General features: G+C 35.8%; 1 protein-coding gene across 1 annotated transcript; it reads right to left on the bottom strand.

Moving 5' to 3' along the window:
- Positions 1 to 472: 472 nt before the first annotated feature.
- Positions 473 to 26,921, bottom strand: ACTR10 (actin related protein 10). The gene is made up of 13 exons (XM_052646585.1): positions 26,751 to 26,921; positions 24,334 to 24,406; positions 22,424 to 22,506; positions 20,745 to 20,853; positions 18,528 to 18,635; positions 16,736 to 16,803; positions 16,145 to 16,224; positions 11,088 to 11,123; positions 8,387 to 8,466; positions 8,236 to 8,309; positions 3,274 to 3,355; positions 2,198 to 2,399; positions 473 to 1,484 (listed from the first exon to the last, which is right to left on the bottom strand). Exons 1-13 carry the CDS (start codon positions 26,825 to 26,827, stop codon positions 1,303 to 1,305), a joined length of 1,254 nt encoding a protein of 417 aa, XP_052502545.1. The 5' UTR covers positions 26,828 to 26,921; the 3' UTR covers positions 473 to 1,302.
- Positions 26,922 to 27,317: the final 396 nt, after the last annotated feature.

Below are 27,317 nucleotides of genomic sequence, written 5' to 3'. Positions count from 1 at the left end.
CTAACTACGTCGGCAACAAGCAATGGATCCCTTGATGGCACATACCACATTCTGTTTTGTATCACTGGTTGTGTACACATCCACTTCTGCTAACCTGCAACCCTTCCAAGGGCAGAGGTCCATGTCTTACTGTTGTAGCATTTACAGGATCTAAAACTATACAAGGTACACAGCCGAGAGTCGATAAATACTGAATAAATCATAGTTTGGGGCTACTAAAATAGTAGTACACGGTGACAAAGTAAACCTAGAGGTATTTTAAAAAGCAACACATACACAAAAATAAAAATGAATCTTTTCCTATTCTTAATGCCAGGATCCAACTCTTTCAAGAGTTACTTGGTGTTAGTATCTTCATATACAGAGCACACAGCAAAACTAGGCAGGCTATAGAAAAAGGACATACAAAATGATCAAACTATAAGTAAAAACAGACTTGGGACATATAGTCTAAATAAATTCTTACTCAGTCTTTAGGACTACAAGAATACATATATATTTCCTATCTTCACAGGTACTTAGAATGAAACCAGCAACATTCTAGTGAGAGGTAGTTCATTAAAAACAAAGGAAGAAAAACAAAAATAAAACACAATGACTGAGTACATATTACAAAGAACCCTGCTTTTAGAAAATAAAAAGCACAAAAGAGTAAAGACATTATGAATACATGTTTAAACAGCAGTTGCATAAAAATGCATGAGTATCTTTGCATTAAAATGAAATATCTTTTCCTTAGAAATTCACAAACTATAAAGTTAAGAAAGTGAACATTTCCACATTTTGCCTACCAAATGCTTAACTATGGTACCCAAAATTATCAGTCCAAAAGTAGCATTATTATAACCTGGACACAAACATCAAAACAAAACGATCTTAAGACACAGACCCATGTAAATATTTGAAATAACTAGAAATGGTAACATTATTCTTTAGACGAAATAAGTGATGAAAATAATGAAATTAATGAAGTCTCTGATGCCCAAGACAGATTATGTGAATTATGGAGAGATGCTTTTCCTCTTTTTGAAAACTGAACTATGTAACAAATCTCCAAAATGAAACCGTTTTAGTATATTTTATTGATATAAATACAACTAATATCATAAGCATCAGCTACCAGTTCTACCATTACACAAGAGAAACCAGTCAAAATGATTAAATATTAATGTGACATATAATTACAGAAATGCTTTCACTTCTACTAGTGTCGTCTCTAACAGCATTCTATACACTTTGTACAATTTGCTTCTAATTGATGAGATATTTGAAAAGAAGCAAAGTTGAATTTTAATCAAACTTTCATTTTTCAGTGGAAAATGCTCTCTTCATCAGAGGAGGCTGATTCTTCCCAACATCGAACATCATTTCTAAAGGTGGATTATTAAGAGAACACCAATCAGGTATACGGCCTGTCTGGTTATAATAATCCTTAGAGACTGAACGGCTCCCAAGTATGTCTTGAAGTGCTCCAAAAATAGCTCCTGTGTGGTAAAAAAAAAAAAAAAAAAAATTATAGCTGATATGAAAACTTTTACTGAAGATTTTATGTACACATATATCCACTTCATTACATGACAAGAGAGAATGGGTAAAATTCAGTAAAGCATATTCACAGTCTTCAGATTAATTCCAGTTAAGCTGTTCTATATCCTATATTTTGAAAAACAGGGTAAGCCGTAACACTTGTATTGAAAATAACTTAAATGGCCTAAACTAGATTATAGTGAAAATGACTGTGTTACTATGTTTAAATGCAGGTAGAGTACGGAGTACAGAGTACTTTCAACTCTGTACACAAAATAAATAATAATCTTAGTTTTCTTAGCCAAAACTATACGTGGGATGACTTTAATGGAGAGAAGTTCATTTAAAAAAAATCAAAGTGCAAATGCCAAGAGAAAACAGATACATAATTCTGAAAATAATGTAAGGAAAAGTAAATGGTCAAAGAAAATTGATTAATTAATTGTTCTATTAACTAAATAGGCAATTTCTAATAATGAATCCTCTATAACCATTAGTAATGTCATTCAGGAACCATTTACTATATAATCATTATTTTAAAAAATGAAATTCTTGGGAATTCCCTGGTGGTCTAGTGGTTGGGACGGTTCAATTCCTGGTCAGACAAGTAAGATTGTACAAGCTGCAAGGTAAGGCCAGAACAAACAAAATTGAAAAAAAAAATTCTTACCTCCCAGCCATGCTACACAATTAGCCTTTGCAGGTGGAGTATGAATTCGGAATGTCTTGGTAGCAAGCGTTTTTTTATATTTTGGTTTTTCTACCAAATACCTTATTTCTGCAAGTAGTCTGTGAAGGAAACCTGGCAACATAGATGTGCCACCTATGACTACCAAATTCTCTGCTAGCTGCTTCCTGGTGTCTATTGGGCACTGTTAACAGAAAAAAAAAAAAAAGAATTAACTTTAACCATATAAATAATGCCTGATTGAATTTAAGAAAATATACAAATTATTAGGTGATCATTTATATCACAAAAAAGGGTCACAGCAAGGTTTCTTTAACAAGGGATTTTTTTTCCCGTAACAAATACACCACCATGATAATATTACCATGTACTTAAATAAATCCTTAAAGATTTAAAAGCTAATAGTGCAGAATTTTAAATTCCAGAGGGCATATAGTAGTAATATGGGAGTATTCTCATTTTCAGGGTAGAATGTCTGAGTTGAGCACAGAACATCATAAGAAATAACTTTTTGTGGAAACCTAATTTTTCAAAGGTACTATTTTCATGATATCCAGAGTCAGCTGTCAAGAGGTAAGGTAACATTCTTGGAAAAACCGTTTCCACAACAGTTCTCTCTAAGCATCAGCAATGTTAAAATTCTTCACTGATGTTATGATTTTCAAAAAAGTCCCTAGGCAGAGTAGAAGTAGATAATATCTCCCAAAGTATTTTACAGGAGTTCTATGGCTCCACAGTCATTACATCAAAGAGACATAAATACCCTGTGGAATGAAAAACTTAATACTACACAAACATGCATGTGAAGAAACTACTAAGTACAAAATAAAAATCTGGTATTGTTACCATGGAAAAGAATGCATGATACATCTATAGCACAAACTACCCTGGGTTTAAAATGCTGTCGGTACCATATCTCAGTCTAAAGTAAAACTCAGTAAAACTTCACATAAAAGATAAAAATGTAACCAATGGCTAAAATTAAAAATACAGATTTTTAAAAATTCTTTATAAAGGACTGTAATCATAAAAAGAAACCATTTACAAAATAAAAATACCTGCATAAGGGAATCCAATATTAAAGTGGCAACTGATTTCTCTTCATTATCTTGCTCAAAAAGGATCTCCACAACAGAATCTCTAATGAATTAAGAACAGTGTTTTGTTGGCATCACATAACACAACACAATACAACAGGTCTACAGACATACTCTTAGGTGCCAGCACTATGTGAATGTAGAGTAACAATCAGAACACAAGGTGCCTGCATCTGGAAATGAGAAGAACAACAGCACCTGCCTCACAGGTGTTGCAATAAAGATGCAATGACTTAGTAGAACAGCGCCTGGCACATACAAGGAATGCCCTAAGTACTAGCTGTAACTATCACTATGTATAGATTTTGGGGGCTTCCCTAGGGGCTCAAACAGTAGAGTCTGCCTGCAATGCAGGAGACCCCAGTTCAGTCCCTGGGTTCGGAACAGCCCCTGGAGAAGGGAATGGCAATCTACGCCAGTATTCTTGCCTGAAGAATTCCAAGGACAGAGGAGCCTGGAAGGCTATATAGTCCACGGGATAGCAAAGAATGGAACATGACTGAGCAACAGACACACACATGTATAGATTTACATATATTCTGTCCACCTTAAACCTAACAACAAAAAGGAGTGAAAGTCTGTAAAAGTTACTGGAATTCAACAAATATATCAATAGTGATACAACAGATTTAAAAACAAACCTTACCCCACCCAGCCAAAAGTATTTCTTTGTTGGTAAAAACAATACGTGGCAAAGATGGCTAGTTGCCTAATAAAATACTTATTTTCCTGTTCATTCTCAAATTAAAAGAACTCTGTTTTCGGTAGCACAAGGAAAATCTTTGTTGTGGTGTAATATTTCTCTACCTTGATTGTGGTGGTGATGAATGCAGAAACCCACACATGATAAAATCACAGAACAATATATACACATTGTACCAATGCTACTTTACTGGTTTTAATATTGTACTATGGTTTATATAAGATGTATCCATTGGGAGAAACTTTTGAGGAGTTACATAGGACATACCTATATTACCTTTGCAACTTCCTATGAATCTATAATTAGTGGAAAATTTAAAAAAAAGATGAAACTACATTTTAAGCTGGATACAAAGCCCCTCCCCAGTTGAAATACTATATTTAACAGCCTCTCTTGCAGCAGAATGTAGCTAAGCACCAGACAATGAGATGGAGGCAAAAGTGGTACTTGGGACTGGTAGAAAGTCTCCTTTACAAGGAGAGAAAACACTTTTCTCTTTCCCTTCCTAGGACTGCATGCTTGAAAAACATATGTAGTGGCTAACTCCAGCAACCACCTTGGAACCCAAGAACAAGGGCTACGCCCTCAAAGATGATAGGTGGAAGGAAACTTGGGTCCCTGATGGCAATTTTCATACCATCCTTGGACTATCTACCTCTGAACTTCTTTTAAGTGAAAGACAAATTCTATCATATTGAAGCCAGTATTTTCAGGTTTGTATATCTGGTAATCAAACGGAACCCTAACCAATGCAATACAATACTATATATATAAATATACATATAATGTTAAAATAAAATTTGGACCACACTATACGTACTACTTTAAAGTTTTTTTGAATCTTTTTCGAAACATAAAATTCTCTTCCTGATATTAACATACTTGCTAACTGTCTATCTCATGAGCATAGATATCCTCTATCCCATGAGAGGATACTGAGGCCTAAGTATGCTGAACACTCATTCACTCATTGTTAGCCACCTGCCTCTAGGCCTGCACACTTTTGCTTCTACCAGCTGAGCTGATACTTACAAAGCATCAGTTTTCTTTTTCCAAATCTTTGTCAGTTAATGTGATATTGAAAAGACATAATTTTACAAGTAGTACTTTAGAAATGAGGGCTTCCCAAGTGGCTCAGTGGTAAAGAAATAAGATGCCAATGCAGAGACACAAGTTCTCTCCCTGGGTCAGGAAGATCCCCTGGAGAAGGAAATGACAACCCACTCCAGTATTCTTGCCTGGGAAATTCCACAGACAGAGGAGCCTCGTGGGCTATAGTCCACGGGCTCACAAAAAGTTGGACACAACTGGATGACTGAGCATGCACACACTTAAGCAATGAAATAGTAGGGTAGAAAATAAACACTTATTTTCTTCATTTTTTATTCTGGGCTCCAGTAAACAATCAGGAGAAATTTTAAAACAGTACATTAGTGAAAATAATTTAAATAAGAGGTAAAATGATAAAAAGTTACTACCAAAGAGTATTACATTCTCACATTTTTGTTTCCCCAATCTACTATATTTAACATCTGTATGTCTATGTTTATCCTTTTAGTATCTCAAACTCTATGCTAACTATCTAAAAATCTTAACAGGATCATTCATATTTATATAATTCATTTCTGTGCATCTTCTGATCTAATATTTTACAGATGAAACTTTTATAATACAAATTTCATATAGCTTGGGTATAAACAAAAATTACATTGTTACCAGTATAATTATGTAAGTCCTTGGCAACTTACACTGCATTATCATAGTAATAAAAAGGTGAATTACTAACTGGTCCTAAAGATTTAGTACCTTTGGAAGAATGCGTTCTTTCTAACTAGACAGTATTTTAAAACAGGAATCAGCAAACTATGGCCTGCAAGTCAAATCCAGTCACTCTTAGTCAGTCTGTTCAGCCGCTCAGTCGTGTCCGACTCTTTGCAACCCCATGATTCGCAGCACGCCAGGCCTCCCTGTCCATCACCAACTCCTGGAATTTACCCAAACTCATGTCCATCAAGTCAGTGATGCCATCCTACCATCTCATCCTCTGTCATCCCCTTCTCCTGCCCCCAATCCCTCCCAGCATCAGGGTCTTTTCCAATGAGTCAACTCTTCACATGAGGTGGCCAAAGTATTGGAGTTTCAGCTTCAGCATCAGTCTTTCCAATGAACACCCAGGACTGATCTCCTTTCGGATGGACTGGTTGGACCTCCTTGCAGTCCAAGGGACTCTCAAGAGTCTTCTCCAACACCACAGTTCAAAAGCATCAATTCTTCGGCACTCAGCTTTCTTCACAGTCCAACTCTCACATCCACACATGACCACTGGAAAAACCATAGCCTTGACCAGACGGACCTTTGTTGGCAAAGTAATGTCTCTGCTTTTGAATATGCTATCTAGGTTGGTCATAACTTTTCTTCCAAGGAGTAAGCATCTTTTAATTTCATGGCCGCAATCACCATCTTCAGTGATTTTGGAGGCCCCCCAAATAAAGTCTGCCACTGTTTCCACTGTTTCCCCATCTATTTGCCATGAAGTGATGGGACCAGATGCCATGATCTTAGTTTTCTGAATGTTGAGCTTTAAGCCAACTTTTTCACTCTCCTCTTTCACTTTCATCAAGACGCTCTTTAGTTCTTCTTCCCTTTCAGCCGTAAGGGTGGTGTCATCTGCATATCTGAGGTTATTGATGTTTCTCCCAGCAATCTTGATTCCGGATTGTGCCTCCTCCAGCCCGGCGTTTCTCATGATGTACTCTGCATATAAGTTAAATAAGCAGGGTGACAATATACAGCCTTGACGTACTCCTTTCCCGATTTGGAACCAGTCTATTGTTCCGTGTCCAGTTCTAACTGTTGCTTCCTGACCTGCATATAGGTTTCTCAAGAGGCAGGTCAGGTGGTCTGGTATTCCCATCTCTTTCAGAATTTTCCACAGTTTATTGTGATCCACACAGTCAAAGGCTTTGGCATAGTCAATAAAGCAGAAATAGATGTTCTTCTGGAACTCTCTTGCTTTTTCCATGATCCAGCAGATGTTGGCAATTTGATCTCTGGTTCCTCTGCCTTTTCTAAAACCAGTCACTGTATGTTTTTGTAAATAAAGTTTTACTGGAATCCAAGTCATGCTCACTCATTTACATACTCCCTAGAGCTCCTAGAGGAGGAAATGGCAACCCAATCCAGTATTCTTGCCTGGAAAGTCATTAGGAGGAGCCAAGTGGGCTACAGTCCATAGGGTCGCACAGCATCAGATGTGATTGAAAACACACATGCGCGCGCGCACACACACACACACACACACGGCTGATTTTGCACTCCAACTGTAGAGCAAAGTAGTTGCAAAAGAGAACATATGGCCCACAAAGCCTAAGGTATTTAGCATTTGGTCCTTTATAGAAGAAGTCTGAGGGCTTTCCTGGTGGCTCAGTGGTAAAGAACCTGCCTGCCAATGTAGGAGACACCGGTTTGATCCCTGGTCCAGGAAGATCCCATATGCTGCAGAGCAACTAAGCCGATGCACCGCAACTACTGAGACTGTGCACTAGAGCCTGGGAGCCACAATGCCAAGCCTATGTATCACAACTGCTGACGTCTATGCGCCCTAGAACTTGTGCTCTGTAACAAGAGAAGCTACCACAATGAGTCCCCTACAACTAGAGAGTAGCCCTCACGCACTGCAACTAGAGAAAAGCCTGCACAGCAACGAAGCTCAGCACAGTCAGAAACAAAGAAAATTTTTTTTTAAGTTTGATGAATCCTGTTTTAAAGCATCATACTTTATTCTCCAACTCAAAGAATGGCTAATTGTGAATTACTCTGAAGAACAGGAAAAAAATTTTTTTTTAAGTTTTAAAAAGTTGAATAATAACAATAATGATAAAGTGTGTTAGTCACTCAGTCGTGTCCGACTCTTTTGTGACCCCACTGATTGTAGCTGGCCAGGCTCCTCTGTCTATGGGATTTTCCAGGCAAGAATAATGGAGTGAGTCGCCATTTCTTTCTTTCTCCAGGGGAGAAATTCTACAGGAATTGAACCTGGGTCTCCTGTATTGCAGGCAGATGCTTTACCATCTGAACTACCAGGAAAGCCCCAGTGATGAATGATGAAGCTTAATGAAAAACACATAATTAGTAAATTAATAATACTAAAGGCTTCAAAAACATTAATGCCAAAAACTTATTTTAGTTCATTATTTTGCTTGTAAAAATTAAAGTCTAACCTGATTGATCCAAGTACATGTAAAATCTTCTCTCCATCTAATGGGTAGTCAACATTTGGGGGTGGTGAGGGACGCTGAAATATAAATATCACAAGCGTAAGTGTACAAAGTACAACCTGCTAAAAGAATATACATTTCTTTTTCAGCTTACCTCAGTATTCCCATCAATATTAAATTTTGCTGCCTGGATGTTTAGTCCGCGCTTCAGATCACTAACAAAGCAAGTGCGCACTTAAAAGAAAAGGAGACATCATTATGGTTTGTGATTGAGTCAATGTCCCAGTTAAAACAATTCAAGTAAACATGTTAATCATCTGTTCTTTCCGATTTTATAAACTAACTCTGTCTTTAGTTAGCTTACAATTTATTCACATCTAAAAAGCTTTTCATTCACCACAGAATCATAAGACATGCTCCATGTTCTTGCCACAAAGCCACATTAAAAAAAAACTTGGTTGGTCAGAATACAAAGCTAAATTTTGGCCTTAGCTGCAGTAACACTCTTTAGTTTATGGTTTTTTCTCCCTCTTTGCACACTACATCCCCTTCTTTTTTTCACTTTGAACATTTATTCTTTTAATTATTATTTCTGCTTCAAAGTACCTTTTATAATAAGTGGCTTCAAATTATTTTCATAAGTAGGTAAGAAATAAAAAATTTTTTCACGAAGGGACAAAACTGACATTGAGAGCAAGAAAACTAATGATTTGGTTACTTACTTACAAAACATGTTGACATAATGTTATATTATACAAAATTCTTCACATTTACTGATTCAAAATATACTTGTGAAGAATCTAAAATATGCCAAGGACCTACTGCATAGCACAAGGAACTATATTCAATATCTTGTAATAATGGAAAAGATTCTGAAAAAGAAGATGTATAAGTGGGGACTGCCCTGGCAATCCAGTGGTTAAAACTCTGTGTTCCCAGTGCAGGAGGCACAGGTTTGATCTCTGGTCGGGGAACTAAGATCCCACATACCTCATGGTGTGGCAAAAAAAAAAAAAGAAAAGAGAAAGGATATATATAACCAACCAGTCTGCTGTTCCCTGAGATACTGTAAGTCAACTATACTTTAATTAAAAAAAAAAAAGGAATTTACAGTATGCTAATATGTTAGACAGTAAGCTAGTGCTCAAGTTACGACTTTAAGTCTTCATTAACTATTTAAGAAATGTAAATACTCAGATCCTCAGCATCTTACATACTTAGCACATGAAGGTGTTCTAATTTAAGGAAACTAAATTCACTGAATTAATAATCTGAGAACAGATAAATTACACTTAAGGATTTTAAAATAATTGAAAAAAACTTAGGTATTACGTAAGTAACATAATGTTTGTGAGAGTAATTATACATACTGCATATTTGCTTTTAATATAAATGGGTTCCTACTATGCATTTTTTCCAGCAACATGCTTTTTCCCTTCATATATTATTGATACCCTTCCAAATCAATACATCTATCCCATCCTTTTTAGAAGTTATATGGGTCCCACCTGGGGTACCCAATAAATAAATAAAAAGCCATATGGTAATCCTTACGATGAAGGTATCAAATTTCATTCCACATTCCCTCTTGCATAGGGTGCATATTTTTCAATTTTTATAAATATGCCAGAGTGCCTTCCAAAAAGGTTAGTTTTCAATTCTTACTAATAGCAATATATTAATTTTCCCATAATCTCACAAACACTAAATGTCTTGTCTTTCAAACTTTTGCCAATCTGATGTTTGCCTGGCTAATGGAAACTTGTTTTCACAAGTTGGAAGCTATATGGAAAGAAATATTCCAAGAAGTTATCAACTGTTACATTATGGAGAATAGGACTGGAAGAATGGAAGAGAAACTATTCATTTCATTTGAGATATTTCCTCTATTATTTGAGCTTCTGCAAAAGAATGAACAAATGACTGAAGTTTTATAATAACTGAAGAGGTTTTAGATAATTATGCCACGTAAGTAAGCAATGTAATGAAGAACAAGATCCATTTTGCAGCCTTAGCTCTCACCTTACCCACTGTGTGACAATGAACAAATCATTCACTATCTCAGGGACCCAGCTGTATCAGAATATCTCCAGGCCCATTTAATTTTAATATTCATTATTGTCTAATTCTCAATTAAACATTCTAGAGTATTAATTTTACATGACAGTAATGAAGAACATTATAGTTTAACTGATTTCCTTTCAGTGAATCAAGATACCAGAAAACTCAATTTAAACATTATCATAAAAATATACTCTAGCAAAGGAGGAATACTAATAACATATCTTATTAAAGTGAATCTAATATATTTACCCAACTGTAGAATTTCTGAAGTCAGTAAAATGATTTTTTTAACATTATAAAATGCATTTAAAATACTAAAGAATAAAAAAAATGCTAAACAACATAAAATCAGTAGTTTCCATAAGCAGTATAATTGTTAATTCATACTGTGAAAACTACTAATTCACTAGTAACTCTGTATCTCTATCACTGAGAAGTGTCTTTAATAGTACATTAAAAGTAATGACAGAAGGGAATTCTCACGAAGTCCAGGGCTTAGAACTCTGCACTCTCACTGCTGAGAGCCTGGGTTCAACCCCTGGTCAGGGAACTAAGATCCCACAAGCTGGTGGTATGGCCAAATTAAAAAAATAATAATAATGCCAAAAGCTTCCACAAATTTGAAGGAAAACCAAAATTTTATATACATTATTCCACAGGATATATCTTAAGTAGTTTTAGGTTACTGCATTATAAATTTAATACATTTTGTGTCTGTATAAATACTTAGAAACATGCCCTCCAAATGAATACTTAATGATGAAAGGAAAAAAAATAGGAACTTAGTTTACCTTTAATGTCCTCCAAGATACCTTCTGGAATTGAACCTAAAACAGAAATTTTATTTACAACTATAGAACTTTAATAAGCAGAAACAGTCTATTAAATTGCACTCACATTTCCATCTTCCATTTCAGCAAACTATTAAAAAGTACTATAATTTTTTTTAAAAGACAAACAGAAAAATCAGGTTTACTTTTAGGGAAGAAACGTCAGCATTCAAAGTCAAGCCAAAGCGCAGAAGTTGAAGCCAGATGTACACAAAGTACTAAAGAATGTGACTAATACTCATAAATTTGATTTTTAAAAAAAGACCTTAAAAATATAGCAGAATAAATGGCACTGGATAGGAACTGACCAAGGAAATCTTTTCTACCATAGAAAGATTTGCTGGTTTTCTCGTGTTAAAATACTTACAAGAAATAGGCTTAAAAGTGAGCTACCTACTTTTCTTTTACAAAAAGGGAAGTTTCAAGTTTGCTTATCTTTCCTATGATAATGAATGACTGTCAGTGAGTGACATACTAACTAATACATGTTTGTAAAAAGAATCATACATAGACAATTTTCTTCAAGGTAAACATGACATTTTAAAAAATGAGTGAGAAAGTAGCTATTATATAGATTTCTTTGAAATTTTAGAAAGATTTTAAAAGATAATGTTTGGGTATGTTAATTATTTATGTCAAGAAAGAAATTTATAGCTATAAAAGGAATCATGATTTAGTAAGGGTAATCATGCACTTCTTCCATCTGGAGCTACATATCTTATCAGTTACTGAAACTGAAAGAATTAAAATTAAAAACCACATCTTTAAGATGCTAAGCCATAATCTTTAAAAATTAATAAACTATTTAATCACACCTTTTTTGAGAGGGAGCAAAAAAATTTACTATTAGTAAATATGACTTTGGAATTATTACTTTACCTTTATTATATGGTCCTTCCCAAATTCTTTTGTGTTTTGTAATACAGTAATAATGATATACATAAACTTTATAAATTAGTATAAATGTAAGTATGTATTGCAGGTACATATTCAAAATTTTTTACTGGTGAGGCCAGTGTGTGATCTAAAAGTTTGAAGACTCCTAAAGTTAAATGTTAAAATTTATCCCATGGAGAATATAAAGATTTCCAAATCAATTTAAACCTGGCTATATATAGATGAGAGAAATGTAACTAGATTATAAAGAATGTACAAATTTAAGAATAAGTGCTAAAAACTGTAACATTTTACATGTGCTAAACTCTCTCTAGGAATATTCAAATGAATTCCAACATGTGCCAAAGACATTTGGTAATGTGAGAAAGTTTTCTCTAGGCAACATGGAAGGCAAGCTTGAAAATAAAAGGCTTCTTTTAGTTAGGAGTAGATGCTGGCTTTTGGAAGGAGCTTCTCAATCTTAGCGGTTTAATCACAGCCATTTAGACACTGCAAATGAGGCATTCATTGGCTCTGGCTTTGAAAAGTCATATTTAAATTTCAACTAATTTAGAATAATAAGTATAATATTTTACATATAATTTACTTTTCAACTACACTTTTCAAATCAATGTATTTAGTCTGTGTAAGTTTTAAGTTAGTATATTTATTCTTTTTTGAACAAGGTTCTAAACACTAAATAAAGAGGTCACTTAAGGGTACCCAAGTATATGTAGGTCTTAGATCTAATCTTTGCCAAAACCATTACAAGAGATATTTAAATATATTTGCATTTCTGATCCTAAGTGGAAAGTAAAAGTGTTAGTCACATGTTTTTGTCTCTCTGCTATCCTGTGGCCTGTAACCCGCCAGGCTCCTCTGTCCATGATTCTCCAGGTTAGAATACTGGAGTGAATAGCCACTCCCTTCTCCAGGGGAGCTTTCTGACTCAGAACAAAACCTGAATCTTCTACACTGCAGGCAGATTTTTTACTGTCTGAGCCATCAGGGGAGTCTCCCTTCTAAGTGAATCCTTCAGCAAACAGTGATATGATTTAATTCCTCAACTACTGGGACTATATGGCTAACTATGACAGAGTCAAGATTTTGGGGCATATGAGAAGGAAAGATTAGAATCAGACTTTAAGATAGTTGGTTAAGAAAAGGGTGTCCAACCTAGATGTCCATCAACAGATGAATGGATACAGAAGTTGTGGTACATATATACAATGGAATATTGCTCAGCCATAGAAAAGAACGAATTTGAGTGAGTTCTAGAGAGCTAGATGAACCTAGAGCCTGTCACACAAAGCGAAGTAAGTCAAAAGGAGAAAAATACCATGAATTGACGTGTATATGTATGGAATCTAGAAAAATGGTGCTAATGAACCTATCTGCATGGCAGCAACGGAGAGGCAGACAGAGAACAGACTTGTAGATACAGCAGTGGAAGGAGTTCAGTTCAGTCGCTCAGTCGTGTCCAACTCTTTGCGACCCCATGAATCGCAGCACACCAGGCATCCCTGTCCATCACCAACTCCCAGAGTTTATTCAAACTCACGTCCATAGAGTCGGTGATGCCATCCAGCCATCTCATCCTCTCTCGTCCCCTTCTCCTCCTGCCCCTAATCCCTCCCAGCATCAGGGTCTTTTCCAATGAGTCAACTCTTCGAATGAGGTGGCCAAAGTACTGGAGTTTCAGCTTCAACATCAGTCCTTCCAAAGAACACCCAGGACTGATCTCCTTTAAAATGGACTGGTTGGATCTCCTTGCAGTCCAAGGGACTCTCAGGAGTCTTCTCCAACACCACAGTTCAAAAGCATCAATTCTTCGGCGCTCAGCTTTCTTCACGGTCCAACTCTCACATTCATACATGACCACTGGAAATACCATAGCCTTGACTAGACAAACCTTGTTGGCAAAGTAATGTCTCTGCTTTTGAATATGCTATCTAGGTTGGTCATAACTTTCCTTCCAAGGAGTAAGGGTCTTTTAATTTCAAGGGTGGGACAAACTGAGAAGTAGCATTAATACATATACATCACCAAATGTAAAACAGACAGCCAGTGGGAATTTGCTGTATGACACAGGGAGCTCAAACCCGGTGCTCTGTGACAACCTAGAGGGGTGGGATGGGATAGGGGTAGGAGAGAGGTTCAACAGAGAGGGGAAATATGTATATTTATGGCTGACTCATGTTGATGTATGGCAGAAACCAACACAGCACTGTAAAGCAATTATCCTGCAATTAAAGATTAAAGAAAAGGAAAAAAAGTGTCTAAGAACACACAGTTCAGAATTTTAAGGAAACGTTAAAGTCAATTTTAATGAAGACTTTTGTTAAAAATATCTTGGGGGACTTCCCTGGTATCCAGTGGTTAAGACTCTGTGCTTTTACTGCAGGGGGATGGGTTCATGTCCTTGGTTGGGGAACTAAGATCCCGCATGCCGTGAACCAAAAAGAAAAAAATCTTGGGATGCTACACTAAACTACACTAAAAAGGTAACAAAGTTTATCTGGAATGGACAAACAATAATCTGATCTACAGAATAAAGAATGCTATTATCTTAACTATCTAAAGAACAACAGGAAACAATATATGTAAGGATAAAAGTCCTCTAACAACCTGCCCTTCTCTTTCCAGGCACTTGAAAATAAACAAGACAGGGATTCTCAAAGTCTATTGATAGAAAAAGTTAAAATGTACTATAATTAATACTGCTGAGGGTGTAACAGAGAGGGGAGTAATTTATTCTGCTTAGGGAAATAAGGAAGGCTTCACAATTCAAATGACCTTTCTGTCAAGGAGAGAGATCAAAAACTCAAACAGGTAAAGAAAAACATTCCAGGTAAAGAAACAGTATAAATGAAGGCATGGGGTTATGGAAGAACAATGGTGCCAGGAATATAGCCTGGAAGAGGTATGAAATTTACTGCAGCTGAAATAAGGTGCAAAGGGTTGAGTACAGTAGTTAAAGCTAAAGCTAAGTTAAAGTTAAAAGGTAGAATAAAGTTGGATTGTAAAGAAACATGTGTATCGAACTGATCATTTGGATTTTAACCTGTGGAGACCAGCAAAAATTCTCAAGCAAAAGAACAATGTAATCAAATTAATTCTGTGAAAGTTATTCCTGGCAAGAGTATGAAATAGACTAAATGGGTCCAAAGAGTTGGCTCCAAGAAAGAAGCAATGAGGACCTAGTTTACAATGTCTTTGTTTTCAAACGTTCTGTGTTATGGAGGACAGAAAAAAAAGAGACAAAAAAACAATTTCTGAGGGAGAATTGAAAGGATTGATACACTAGTTTTCTAAAATGTGAGCTCAGGAAGAAATAATCTAACAATGATTTGTTAGAATGAATTTAGGGGAAGAGATAATGTGTTTACTTTTAGAAGCCTTAAGTTAGAGGTGCCTAAAGGCATATGTAGTTTCTATCTAAAATGAGCTGAAAATATGAAGTTTAGAAGAAGGGTCCCGCTCAGTGATACAGTTAAGAATCAACAGCATACAGATGTAGCTGAAGTTATGGGAACACATGAGATCATATTTAAAAAGCCAGTAGGAGAAAAAAAAAAGGAACAAAAAATGGATCCCTAGAAGAACATCAGCAAGGAAAGAAAGCAGGAAACTAAGAATAGTTGGAGAAATAAAAGAAAACCACAAAGAAAGAAAAGTCCTGAAAGCTAAGGGAAGACATAGTATCAGGAATATATGACAATCCAGATACAAACTAGTACATATAGCAAGGATAAACAACAAGGTCCTACTGTATAGTACAGGAAACTATATTCAATATCTTGTGATAAACCACAGTGAAGAATAATATGAAAAAAGAGAAATATATATATGTATAACTGAGTCACTTTGCTACACAGCAGAAATTAATATAACATTGTAAATCAACTATACTTCAAAAAAATTTTTTTAAAAAAAGAGTATATGATAATCCATGATGTCTAAAGTTCTGGAAAGAATAATTAAAATTTAACTACTAGATCTGGTGATTAATAACAGCTCAATAATGACCTTATAATTGGAGCCAGGACATCAGAGTGATGTGAGAAAATGAGAATAAGTATGCAATGTGGGGGGAAAAAAGGAGTTGAATGTAAACCTTAAATAGATTAAAATGATTTTACCCATCACAGAGGGAAGGCTCTGTTCTTTAGCAGCACCTGTGTCAACAGTACATTGTTCCAACAGTTGAGTTTCCAACTCCCTGAAGAAGAAAAAAAAGTTACTGTAATTAAAATATTATAATTGATATCCTTTTTCTATTTAATACTTTTACTTCATAACATGATGCTTTAAATAACAGTGGTTTTACCCTTAAAAGATGAACATACTCAAGGTTAATAAAGTGAAGTCGCTCAGTCGTGTCCAACCCTTTGTGACCCCATGGACTGCAGCCTACCAGGCTCTTCTGTCCATGGGGTTTTCCAGGCAAGAGTACTGGAGTGGGGTGCCATTTCCTTCTCCAGGGGATCTTCCTGACCCAGGGATTGAACCCAGGTCTCCCGCATTGTAGGCAGACGCTTTACCGTCTGAGCCACCAGGGAAGTAAACAATGGAATAAATAACAATGAATGTCCACATTACAAGTCTTCTATTGATCACTGTCAAAAAAGCATCATCTTTTTTTTGTTGTTATCTTTCGCTTGTTTTTTATTTCTTTAGCATCTGATTTTTTGGTACAGGTGAAGCAATGTCCTAAATGCCAAGAAACTTACTTGTGAAGAGCTTTTCCTCCTAAGGGGAGTGCTCCCCAACAATTCAGTACTGGGATCCCTTCATATATCTGTAAGGTAGTCAAGGATACTACTATTTTAGGAGATGAAAATGTGTTTCCCTCACCTCTGCACTGTTATTCTACATCAGCCTGGCTGGCTAAATTCTTTAAGGAGTTACAGAAAAATCAGTCTTTTCTTCTTCTCCAAAGAAAATAGCTAAATATATACACACAAATACATGGTAAACAACACACACAGAGAACTCATCTGTTAGAGCTTGGGTGTTCAATAAAGTAGCCACTGTCCACATGTGGCTGGTCTGAACTAAGATACACTATAAGAATAAATACCACAACAAATTTAGAAAACTGAGTAATTAAAAAAAAACCTGTAAAATATCCCACTATAATTTATTATGTTAATTATATATTTAAATAATATTTTAAATATATTGGACTAAATACACTACAATTTCATCTCCATTTGTATTTGTAAAATTTGTAGCTCTTAGAAAAATTTTAAATTACACGTCTCACACTGTATTTCTATTAGAGCTGAGAGAACAGTGAACAATACTGTACTATGGATTTGCTACCTTATTTTACACGTTGTTTTTCCTGATGTTTCATAAAGTACATTATTTATGAAAAGCAAAAAGTCTATGGGTTAGGAACACTGGCTTTGAAAACTAACGTGGGTTTGTATCTTGGCTATACACTTCTATTAACTTGGGTCAGCCACCTATCTCAACTTTCAGCTTCTCCTTTATATAATAATACTTTTTGTTATGAGACTTACACACAAAATACTTTCTGTTTTAAAAAGCTATTGCCTAATTCAGTTCCTGAGCAGCTGATGATCCTTGATCTCCTTCCCATGATTATTTCTTTTAACAAACACACATATAGATCTCAAAATTCCAAGAGTTTTGCACTTACGTACTTCAAATTCCTTTTCAAATGTAGCAAATATCTACTCTAACGTTTATAAGAAATATTTATACCTATACTCTACTTAAATTCATTTAATGACTGGGAATGGACCAGTTTATAGTCAGTAATTTCATTTTGTAACAGCTGAAATTACTAGGGAGTTCTTCCCTATGGCAAATGATACAAAAACCATAGCACTTACTGTGCAAGTTATGTGCCAGGTTCTACACCAAATACTTTACACATATTATCTCACTCTAGTCACATAATACCCCTATGAGGTGCAATTATTATAATTCCCATTTCACAGATGAGGAAACCTGGGCCAAGGGGAGATTAAGCTACTTGCCCAACATCATACAACTAGAAAGCTTAGCTGAGACTTAAACTTATGTATTTGATTCCAAACCCCAAACTCATAAACCCTATGCCATACTGTCCCCATGATAGCCTCAGGAAATTGAGAGAAAAAAAAGGAATTTACTTTTCAACAGTGAGCCCTTCAGTTATTTGAAGGCAGATCTCATGTTGTCATTAGGTTTTAATTTTTCTTGATTTAACTTTCTCATTTGTTTCCAATTACTCTTCATATGACTTATCTTAAAGCTTGACTATCCTATCCAACTTCTTTGATCCTAGGTCTGATCTCTGGAGTATATACTGGGATCAAACCATAATGACAATTTCTACAGAAAGTACATTTAAATCTCAAAATCCTGTTAATTTTTTCCACATATATCATATTTGTACATGATAATCCAAAATAGCTTGATACAACAAAAACAATTTGTAATAAGCCTAACTAATTATTTCAAACTAGAGTAAAAACTGCAAAATTAGCTGGTTTACAAAAAAGATACAGGTAACACCAGGCTCTCCCTATATCCACAATCTAGGACCATGGCAGAGTTTATCCCAAGTGTAAGAAGAGCCATTAGATGACTTGGAGCAAGCAAGACAGATGGAACCTAGAAAACAAAACCAGAATGAAAATCAGTAGTTGAAGGTGTTTCCTTTACATTTCAAATATATTTGAAAAAATTCATAATTATGATTCTTATTCAACCATTTTATAGCACCTAATAAAGAATTAACTGATCTACTTGAATTCACACATAATCAAACTATACTGTAATACACAAAAATGTTCTATAAGTTGTTTCATTTTGAAATGACAATTATAAAGCATTTCTATTAACTCAGGTCTCTTTTGGAAGAAAAACTGAAAACAATAAAGGGATGGTCCAGAAACATACATTCAAAGAAAATGCTAAATTAAAAAAAAAAAGAGATGTTTTTATCATCTTTTTTTTTTTTTTTTTGCTCAGCCTGTGCACACGGGTTGTGTGAATGGGTTATGTGAAGCATTAATTGATTTAATTTTAGTAATTTTTTTTCTTGATTTCTTTTTTTTTAAATTTATTTCAGTTGGAGGCTAATTATTTAAAATATTGTAGTGGTTTTTGCCATACACTGACATAAATCAGCCATGGGTGTACATGTGTTCCCCATCCTATTTCTTTGTTTCTATCTACACCAGATAAGAACACTAACATAAACACAACTCAAATAAAGATAAAGACATCTCTTTCTTTTTTAAATTTAGCATTTTCTTTGAATGTATGTTTCTGGACCATCCCTTTATTGTTTCCAGTTTTTCTTCCAAAAGAGAAAGAACTGAGTTAATAGAAATGCTTTATAATTGTCATTTCAAAATGAAACAACTTATAGAACTTAAAGAATGTTTTTGTGTATTACAGTATAGTTTGATTATGTGTGAATTCAAGTAAATCAGTTAATTCTTTATTTACTGCTATAAAATGGTTGAAATAGAAACAGAGAAAAAGAATTCTTGACTGTCCTTACTCACAAAGTTTATAATATGAATTATATTTTTTAAATGTTATAATACAGTAGTTAAGAACAAAAGTGAAGAACTACAAAAATCCTTAGCTCTAAGTGACGCTTTTCAGTGAAAATCCTGCCAAATCTAACACCCTAAATATCAGATAAATATTCAATCAAAATATGGAAGTCCATTATAACCAAATGGCAAACAAAATAATGGATATATTTCCCTTACCTAAGTACAGCAGGTATTCCGGTAATATACTAGATAAGAACACTAACATAAACAAAACTCAAACGCTAAGTTCCAGTAAAAATACAGAAAATCATCTATTTTATTTAGATAAGAGCTGAAGTAACTTCTTACTATGTTTTGCATTCTCTCTACTGCAAACCAAATTCCTGATTTAGTGACATCAGTTAAGTATAGGAGGGTATGTAACCTGTTTCTCTGTATCTGTCCTACTAAATTATAACTTAGAAAAATTAATTGCCCTTATCTCATAAATAAATTATAATTTTTGATATATTTTGTGTTCAGTAGAATGTATGAAAATTAAATTTATATGTGCTCAACTTCTTATATATTGTACACATTTTATACACTCTTGCTAAAAAACTTTAAATTTCCAAGGCAGAGATTTTTAAAATGCTGAACAATAAAGATTTGGCCTACTATGAAATGTAATCATCTTATGTCATAATTTTGGTCTTTAAAATAATCTTACTTAACTCATATAAAATGACAGTTATGAATAATATCACTAATATCAAGATCTAAGAGCCATTCCTGGCATTGTCCACTTACTCTATGGGAGGCATTATTTGAATACTTCATTTACTAGGAATTTAAAGCCTACAAGATGAAAATGAAAGAGCTGGAAAATTTAGAATAGTCAGCATACCTAAATAATAAAAACTAGAGAGACCTGGAAGAAAAACATCATAAACTTCATCAAAGTTTTTATTTCAGGAGAAAAAAAAACAAACCCAAAACTTAAAATCTGTAGTAAAATAAGTAAGAGAAACAGCAATAAATAGGAATCTTCAATTATCCAATTATCTACGTATTAGATAAAATGCTAATTATGCATGAAATAACCATACAAAGAAAACAGATGGTCAGTTTATTTTGTCATCCAATTCCTCTTTTCAACGAAGCAAATAAAATGAGGACCTTTTAGTTTAAGCTTTGAGTACCTACTAAAGACAACATAAAAAACAGGTACCTCAAAATACTTGAAAAGAACGCGAGTGAGTGTCTCTCTGAAGTGGGAAGGACATAATACAGACTCGATAACCACAACTCTGCGGTCTCTGGGATTCACCAATAGATGCCTGGAAAGTGACAGTTTTTGACAGTTTAAAAGTTCATATTTTTTCACATAATGCAATTTGTTAAGGTTAAAGAAACTGTACCAACTTCACTTAAGAAGCTTTATAAGAGACATCTTCATTTTATGATCCACGAAAGACGTTTATTGCTGAATATTTTGTTATAAAATTTTTTATTCAATTTTTAAAGGTTATTTTCCATTTACAGTTATTACAAAATATTGGCTATATTCCCTATGTTGTACAGTATAGCCTTGAGCCTCATACACCCAAAAGTTTGTGCCTCCAATTCCCCTACCCCTATGTTGCCCCACTGATACCTTTAGTTTGTTCTCTGTGTCTGTGAGTCTGCTTCTTTTTTGTTATATTCACTAGTTTGTTGTATTTTTTAGATTCCACAACGAAGTGATAACATACAACATTTGTCTTTCTGTCTGACTTACTTCACTTTGCATGTGTTAGTCACTCAGTCATGTCCAACTCTATGTGACCCCATGCACCGTAGCCCCCAGGCTCCTCCTCGGTCCATGGAATTCTCCAGGCAAGAATACTGGAGTGGGCAGCCATTCCCTTCTCCAGGGGATCTTCTTGACCCAAGGATCAAACCCAGGTTTCCTGCATTGCAGGCAGATTCTTTACTGTCTGAGCCACCAGGGAAGCCCTCACTTGGCATTATGCCATTCAAATCCATCCATATTGCTACAAATAGTAAAATTTCATTCTTTTTTTATGGCTGAGAAGTATTCCATTGTATATATGCCATAGAAAGACAACATTTTTGATCTCTTATTGTATGTCATGCACTGTGTCAGGAAATTTACACCTATTTACATTTATCTCAGAAAACAAAAACTACAGCCTATTATGAATACTAACTTGAGTAATTAAAAGGATGTTTTGTCTTTTTAAGCTACAAAAGTAGTATACACTCACAAGACTCCAAATATTATAGAAGTTTATAACTTGGAAAGTACAAAAATACCTTATACCTCTTCTAACCAGAAACTATTACTAACAGCACTTTGTGTATTTTCATTACTGTGTGTTGTTGTCGTTTAGTTGCTAAGTCGTGTCCGACCCTGGCAACTCCATGGTCTGTAGCCCTCCAGGATCTCCTATCCATGGGATTTCCGAGGCAAGAGTACTGGAGTGGGTTGCCATTTCCTTCTCCATCATTACTGTGTATGTATATGTATATATTTTAACAGAAATATTCATCCCATAGACGCTGTTCTACAAGATTTTAATTAACAGAATATCTAAGATCATTATGTATCAGTACATACGGATATAAAACTTTTTTGACAATACAGTGTTTCATGATATGGATCTATTAATACAGTAATTAAATTATCCAATCCCCTTTACTAATGGACATAGTAAATGTCCTTATGCTTGCCAGTTTTCTAGTCTTCAAACATGCTTTTGAAAAGACTGAAAATGAAAAAGTTACAATGGCAATTGGAAATTAACCTCTTCTTTTACATTAGAAGTAATATGACCAAATATCACTATTATGGGCACTAGGAAAAGCTGGGGGGTAGGGGGCAAGGAAAACACAATTACATTTTACCTGAAATACAGTATATGGATGAATTCCTTTAGGTAGGAATATAGTTCTTCTGTATTGATGTTATATTGCACAACTTTGATAGGCTATAAAAAATTAAAATGATTTATTAATTTACATTAATAAAATAATATCAAATTAAACATGCTTATTTATTTTACAAATGGATTTTCTGGTAATAAATCAAAAGCAATTTGTATTTAGACTAGATGCAAATATTAAAAATAGATTAATCACTTAAATTAGAAATCTTTAAGAAATGGCATGTCCAAGATGACAAAACATTTTAGTTTATAGAATAAGTCTGTACACACAGTGAGTAAAGACCAGTGCTCATTACATTTTTCATCTGACATTATTTTGCCATCATCAGTAAAAAGCACCATCAACTAAAAAGCATCAAAGGCTTCATCAAATACTCCAGACTTGGTTCAGTTCCTGTTATTTAGTCCCAAAACACTGACACTTGTCCTTTTGTAGTATCACTCCACTTGATATATTCTCTTTTAGTTGACACAGGGACAGTCCCAAAGTAAATCACCTCATAAATATGTGTGGAAAAATAAAAACATGCACCATTAGCACTAAAGCAAACACTACCAAACCAGGGTGGTGCTGCTGCTGCTGCTAAGTCACCACTAATACATCACAAGGGCTCCATTCACTGCATCCTGCTCCAACTTGTGTGTTTTTAAAAACAAATATGCTCATATTTGTTAAATAAGGGAATAATGTCTATATAATAAGGAAGGTTGTACAGTTCATATTAGGCAAGAGGAGCTGAAATGATAATAGCAGAGTTATAACCTTCATCAAGGTAAAGGAAGTCATCAACTCAGTGGTCACAGAAATGGGCATTCTTTCAGATTTAGTTTTAAAAAGTTTAAATGATCCAGTATGTCGGGGGCTACCATACCAGACTGAACCCTTTCAAGACCTTTTATTGGGCTGCATTTCTTCCTGGTCCCCCCTTAACAATAGCTCAAGAGGCTCAGAGCTCACTTCTGTATCTTCATTGTCTCAGCACCCATCAATCAACAGTTTCAACTATTTTATTTTATTTTAAATATCTCTAAGAGAGCCTTCAGCTCAGTTGTATCTTAAGGTTATTCCAATTTTTTCCTGAGGTATCAATTTTTGTTTTTGCTAGGGCTCGGATTACAAAGTTACATGGGTTTTAAATTATCTGCTCCAACCCTATTTTCCCCCCAAACCTGTTTGCAATCAAGAAGAGGTTTTTCAGGAATGCAAATATTGAGTTATGGTAGGAATATTTGCATTTTATTTTAACAAGCAAATTTTATGGCATGCAAAATTATTCTTTCTATTGTTCTACAATTCCTAATCTGCAAAATTAACTTTGGCAAGAAAGTTTCTTTTAAAAAATGTGTTTTTCACAGGTCCTTTGAATTACAGATAAAGAAATGAGAATCTGGCTCATATTTTTGAACAGGGTAAGAATAAAATGAATTCTATAATTACATTACAAGGTTCATGCAATTATTTTACTAAGTTTAAAAACTTTCTCTTAATGTTACAAATTACATTTATATCCAAGTTGTATAGAAAAAGCAAATCTATAGAGACAGAAACAACATCCATGGTGGGATAGGAATGACGATCAACTATAAACAGGCATTAGAAATCTTATTAGAATGATAAAAATGTTCTAAAACTGAACTGTGGTGATGGCTGCATAACTTGATATATTCTAAAAATCACTGAACTGCGTGCTTAAAGTAGGTAAATTTTATGATATGCAAAATTAAACCTAAATAATCAAAAAAGTTTTCTTGGGTTATACTCTAAGCTATACATTTAGCACTGTTTTAATCAATCTTATTTAAAGTCACATTTAAAAATATTTTACAGTACGGCATTTATTTTGCTAATTTGTTTTTTTAAAAAAATACCTTAGGCATGCCAGCTTTTTTTATCACACTGGGAATTATACATCTTGGACCAGTTTCTCCAGCAAATCCACATCTGCAAATAAAATAGAAAATTGATACATTCAACTATTATAACATTCTTTCTATATATTTGTCACAGAAACAAGGTTTTCTGCATTTTTTTCAAAGCAGTGATCACAAAAACACCTAGAAACATCTATTCCAAGGGGAAAAAAAAATAAGGAAAAATTAATATCACCTATTGTCGTGTCCTACTCTTTGCAACTCCATGGACGTCCATGGAATTCTCTAAGCCAGAATACTGCAGTGGATAGCTTTTCTCTTCTCCAGGGGACTTTCCCAACTCAGGGACTGAACCCAGGTCTCCCGTATTACAGGTGGATTCTTTACCAGTTGAGCCACATGGGAAGACCTAGAATACCCACCCAGGAATCAAACTGGGGCCTCTTGCATTGCAGGCAGATTCTTTACCAATTGAGCTACCAGGGAAGCCTATTCATTAAGTAAACTAAAGGTAAAAAAAATAAAATCACTTTGAATTAGTACTAGTGAAATAAACCAGCGTATTATTTTATGGTAGCATTAACTTTTCAGTTTTCAATTTTATTTGAATTTTAGGTAATACGTCTCTACAGCCATGAGTCTGTACTCCAGTTTCTGATTTCATTCCTATAGTTCATGTTACTCATAATTCCATCAATCTAATATTATTTAGTTTCCATACTGAAATTTCCTTTGGTCTATTTTTAAACCTATGCATACCTGACATAATTATAATCACACTTTTCATATAACATGAATTCATAAAATAAGCTTCTGCCCAAACTGTTTTCACCGCCATCATTTTTTAAATTGCATATAAGATTTCATCCTTTTTTTAAAAAAATATTTTCCTTTCTTGATTATTTAAGTATTTCCATTTCTGTTTCCCACAAGACAAAACTTTGCTAAAAATGCTGTTAAAACCGATTACCATGTAAGTTCAGTCTCAATATTATCTCTTTTTGTCCTGTCTGGTTTTCAGTACTCATCTCCTCATATTCCCAAATAGCTTTCTCCATCTTCTTTTAGCTACACCCCCAGGTTGACCTGGTTCAGTGTTCCTCAAACTCCAGGATGTAACCCACTGGCTGGATGCATAAACCCATCTCATCACCTTCCTGTTGTCTTTGTCAATAACCATTCTCCTATATAATAGCATTCCACTTCTCATTTCCTCAATATATCTAAAGTAATTATCTTTGGGTATCAGCCTCAAGGTACTTACTATGCTATTAAAACAAACCTTTAAAATAAATTTAACAATGCACTTGTGGGAAGATCTTGCATAGAACAGTAAGAATATTATGAACCAAGAACTATGTTTAATCCAATTATGGAGCACCTGATGTCCAATTCTGGTTTTTTTTGGCCATGCTTGGTAGCTTATGGGATCTTAGTTTCCCAACCAGAGATTCAACCCAGGCCCTTGGCAGTGAAAGCACCAAGAACTAACCACTGGACCGCCAGGGAGTTTCCCCCAATTTCTTAAACAGGCTCTTCTGACCACTTGTTCAACAAATAGTTATTAAACACACACTGTATGTCAGGCACTATTCAGGGATATACAAAATTTTTTCAAATAGTTTCCATTATATATATGCAATTCTGGCTGTCACGTTCCTTTTTTCTTGAGCCCAGTGCAAGGGTTCTAAATCTGGAGTCCACAGACCACTGCGATGGTCCACCAAGCCCTGAAATTGTGTTCAAGTATTTTAAGGTTTGTGTATTTTTTGGCTTTCTTTCGGTCATCAATAGGATCTATGTCATCCAAAAGGTTTAGAATCACTAATCCAGTGTTTACAAGTTGCCTTTTAAAATATGGTAAATTTCTTAATCTAAAAGCTGTGGGGGTGGGTGGGGCAACAAAGGATCTCTAGTGTCTACAGGGTTTCGGATCGTTACGCATTCAGTCCTCCTAATTCGACGTCCCACTCTCGGGAAGCAAGATACATTTGAATTTCCAGCACCAATAGCATCTCTGTTCAATAAATTCTTAATAATGAAGGCCGTCATCAAGTATTACAGTGCGGCTCCCACCTAAGGAGATAAAACTAGGATAAGCAGGGCCTAGGTCATCGCTGTCATCCCCTGCATAGGTGACCCCAAAGGGTCCGTTCAGTTTGGGGGTGAAGACAGGGGCGGCAGTGAAGGCCGTTCTCTCGAAGCCTCTTGGGCCTCTCTAGGAATCAGAACCAGCCCGCCCAACGGATCCCCGGGATTCGCATCGCCCACGGTGCAGGTAACAGAGGCCGTCATTTGCGGAGGTCCCGGGGCGAAGTGGCGGCCTAAACAGCCGCCCCCGAGACTGCGATGAGGACCGGGACTGGGCCTGGGGCTCGGCTACCCGACCTCCCTTCCCGGACGCAGTCACTCACTTGGTAAAAGCCTCTCCCAGATCTATCACGACCGCCGTTTTCTCCCCGCCGCTTCCCAGGCCCTCGTACAGCGGCATGGTAGCAAACAGACCGGTAAATATCCGGAGACCTACCGACCCCGGCAGCCGACAGATCTCGGCGCTCGGGGGGCGGGGCCGGGGACGGCGAGCGTGCGGCGGCGCCGGCGGGGACCTCGCGTGGGCGCGGCGCCCGGGGCCCGGGCTGTCCCTGGCTGTGCCTCACTCCACGTCGGCCCTGAGCCCTCGCAGGCGCCCGCGTCCTGGGCACTAGGAAGCTACGAGTGCACGCGGCCGCTGTTCTGGATACAGGTGGGGTAGGGGGTGGAAAACACCGAGGGCCGAGGCGATCAGGCGCGCCGGGCGCCCCTAGCTGGGGCGGAGCCAAGCCCGGGTCCTTCCCTCCGGACCGCCCCTTGGGGTAAGGGCCTTAGGAGCGATTTTGTGGCTTGGGTGTTAGAACGTACCCATTGCCGAGCTCTCTTAGGGGAGACACGACCCCAAAAGCTTTGATTCGTGCCTTCTTGGGACGAAATTGCTGTGCCAGCTG

This window comes from Budorcas taxicolor, chromosome 10 (assembly GCF_023091745.1).
Source record: "Budorcas taxicolor isolate Tak-1 chromosome 10, Takin1.1, whole genome shotgun sequence".
In the NCBI taxonomy this organism is placed as follows: Eukaryota; Metazoa; Chordata; class Mammalia; order Artiodactyla; family Bovidae; genus Budorcas; species Budorcas taxicolor.
Note: the sequence above shows the minus strand (reverse complement) of the source record. Positions and strands in the feature narration are given on the sequence as shown.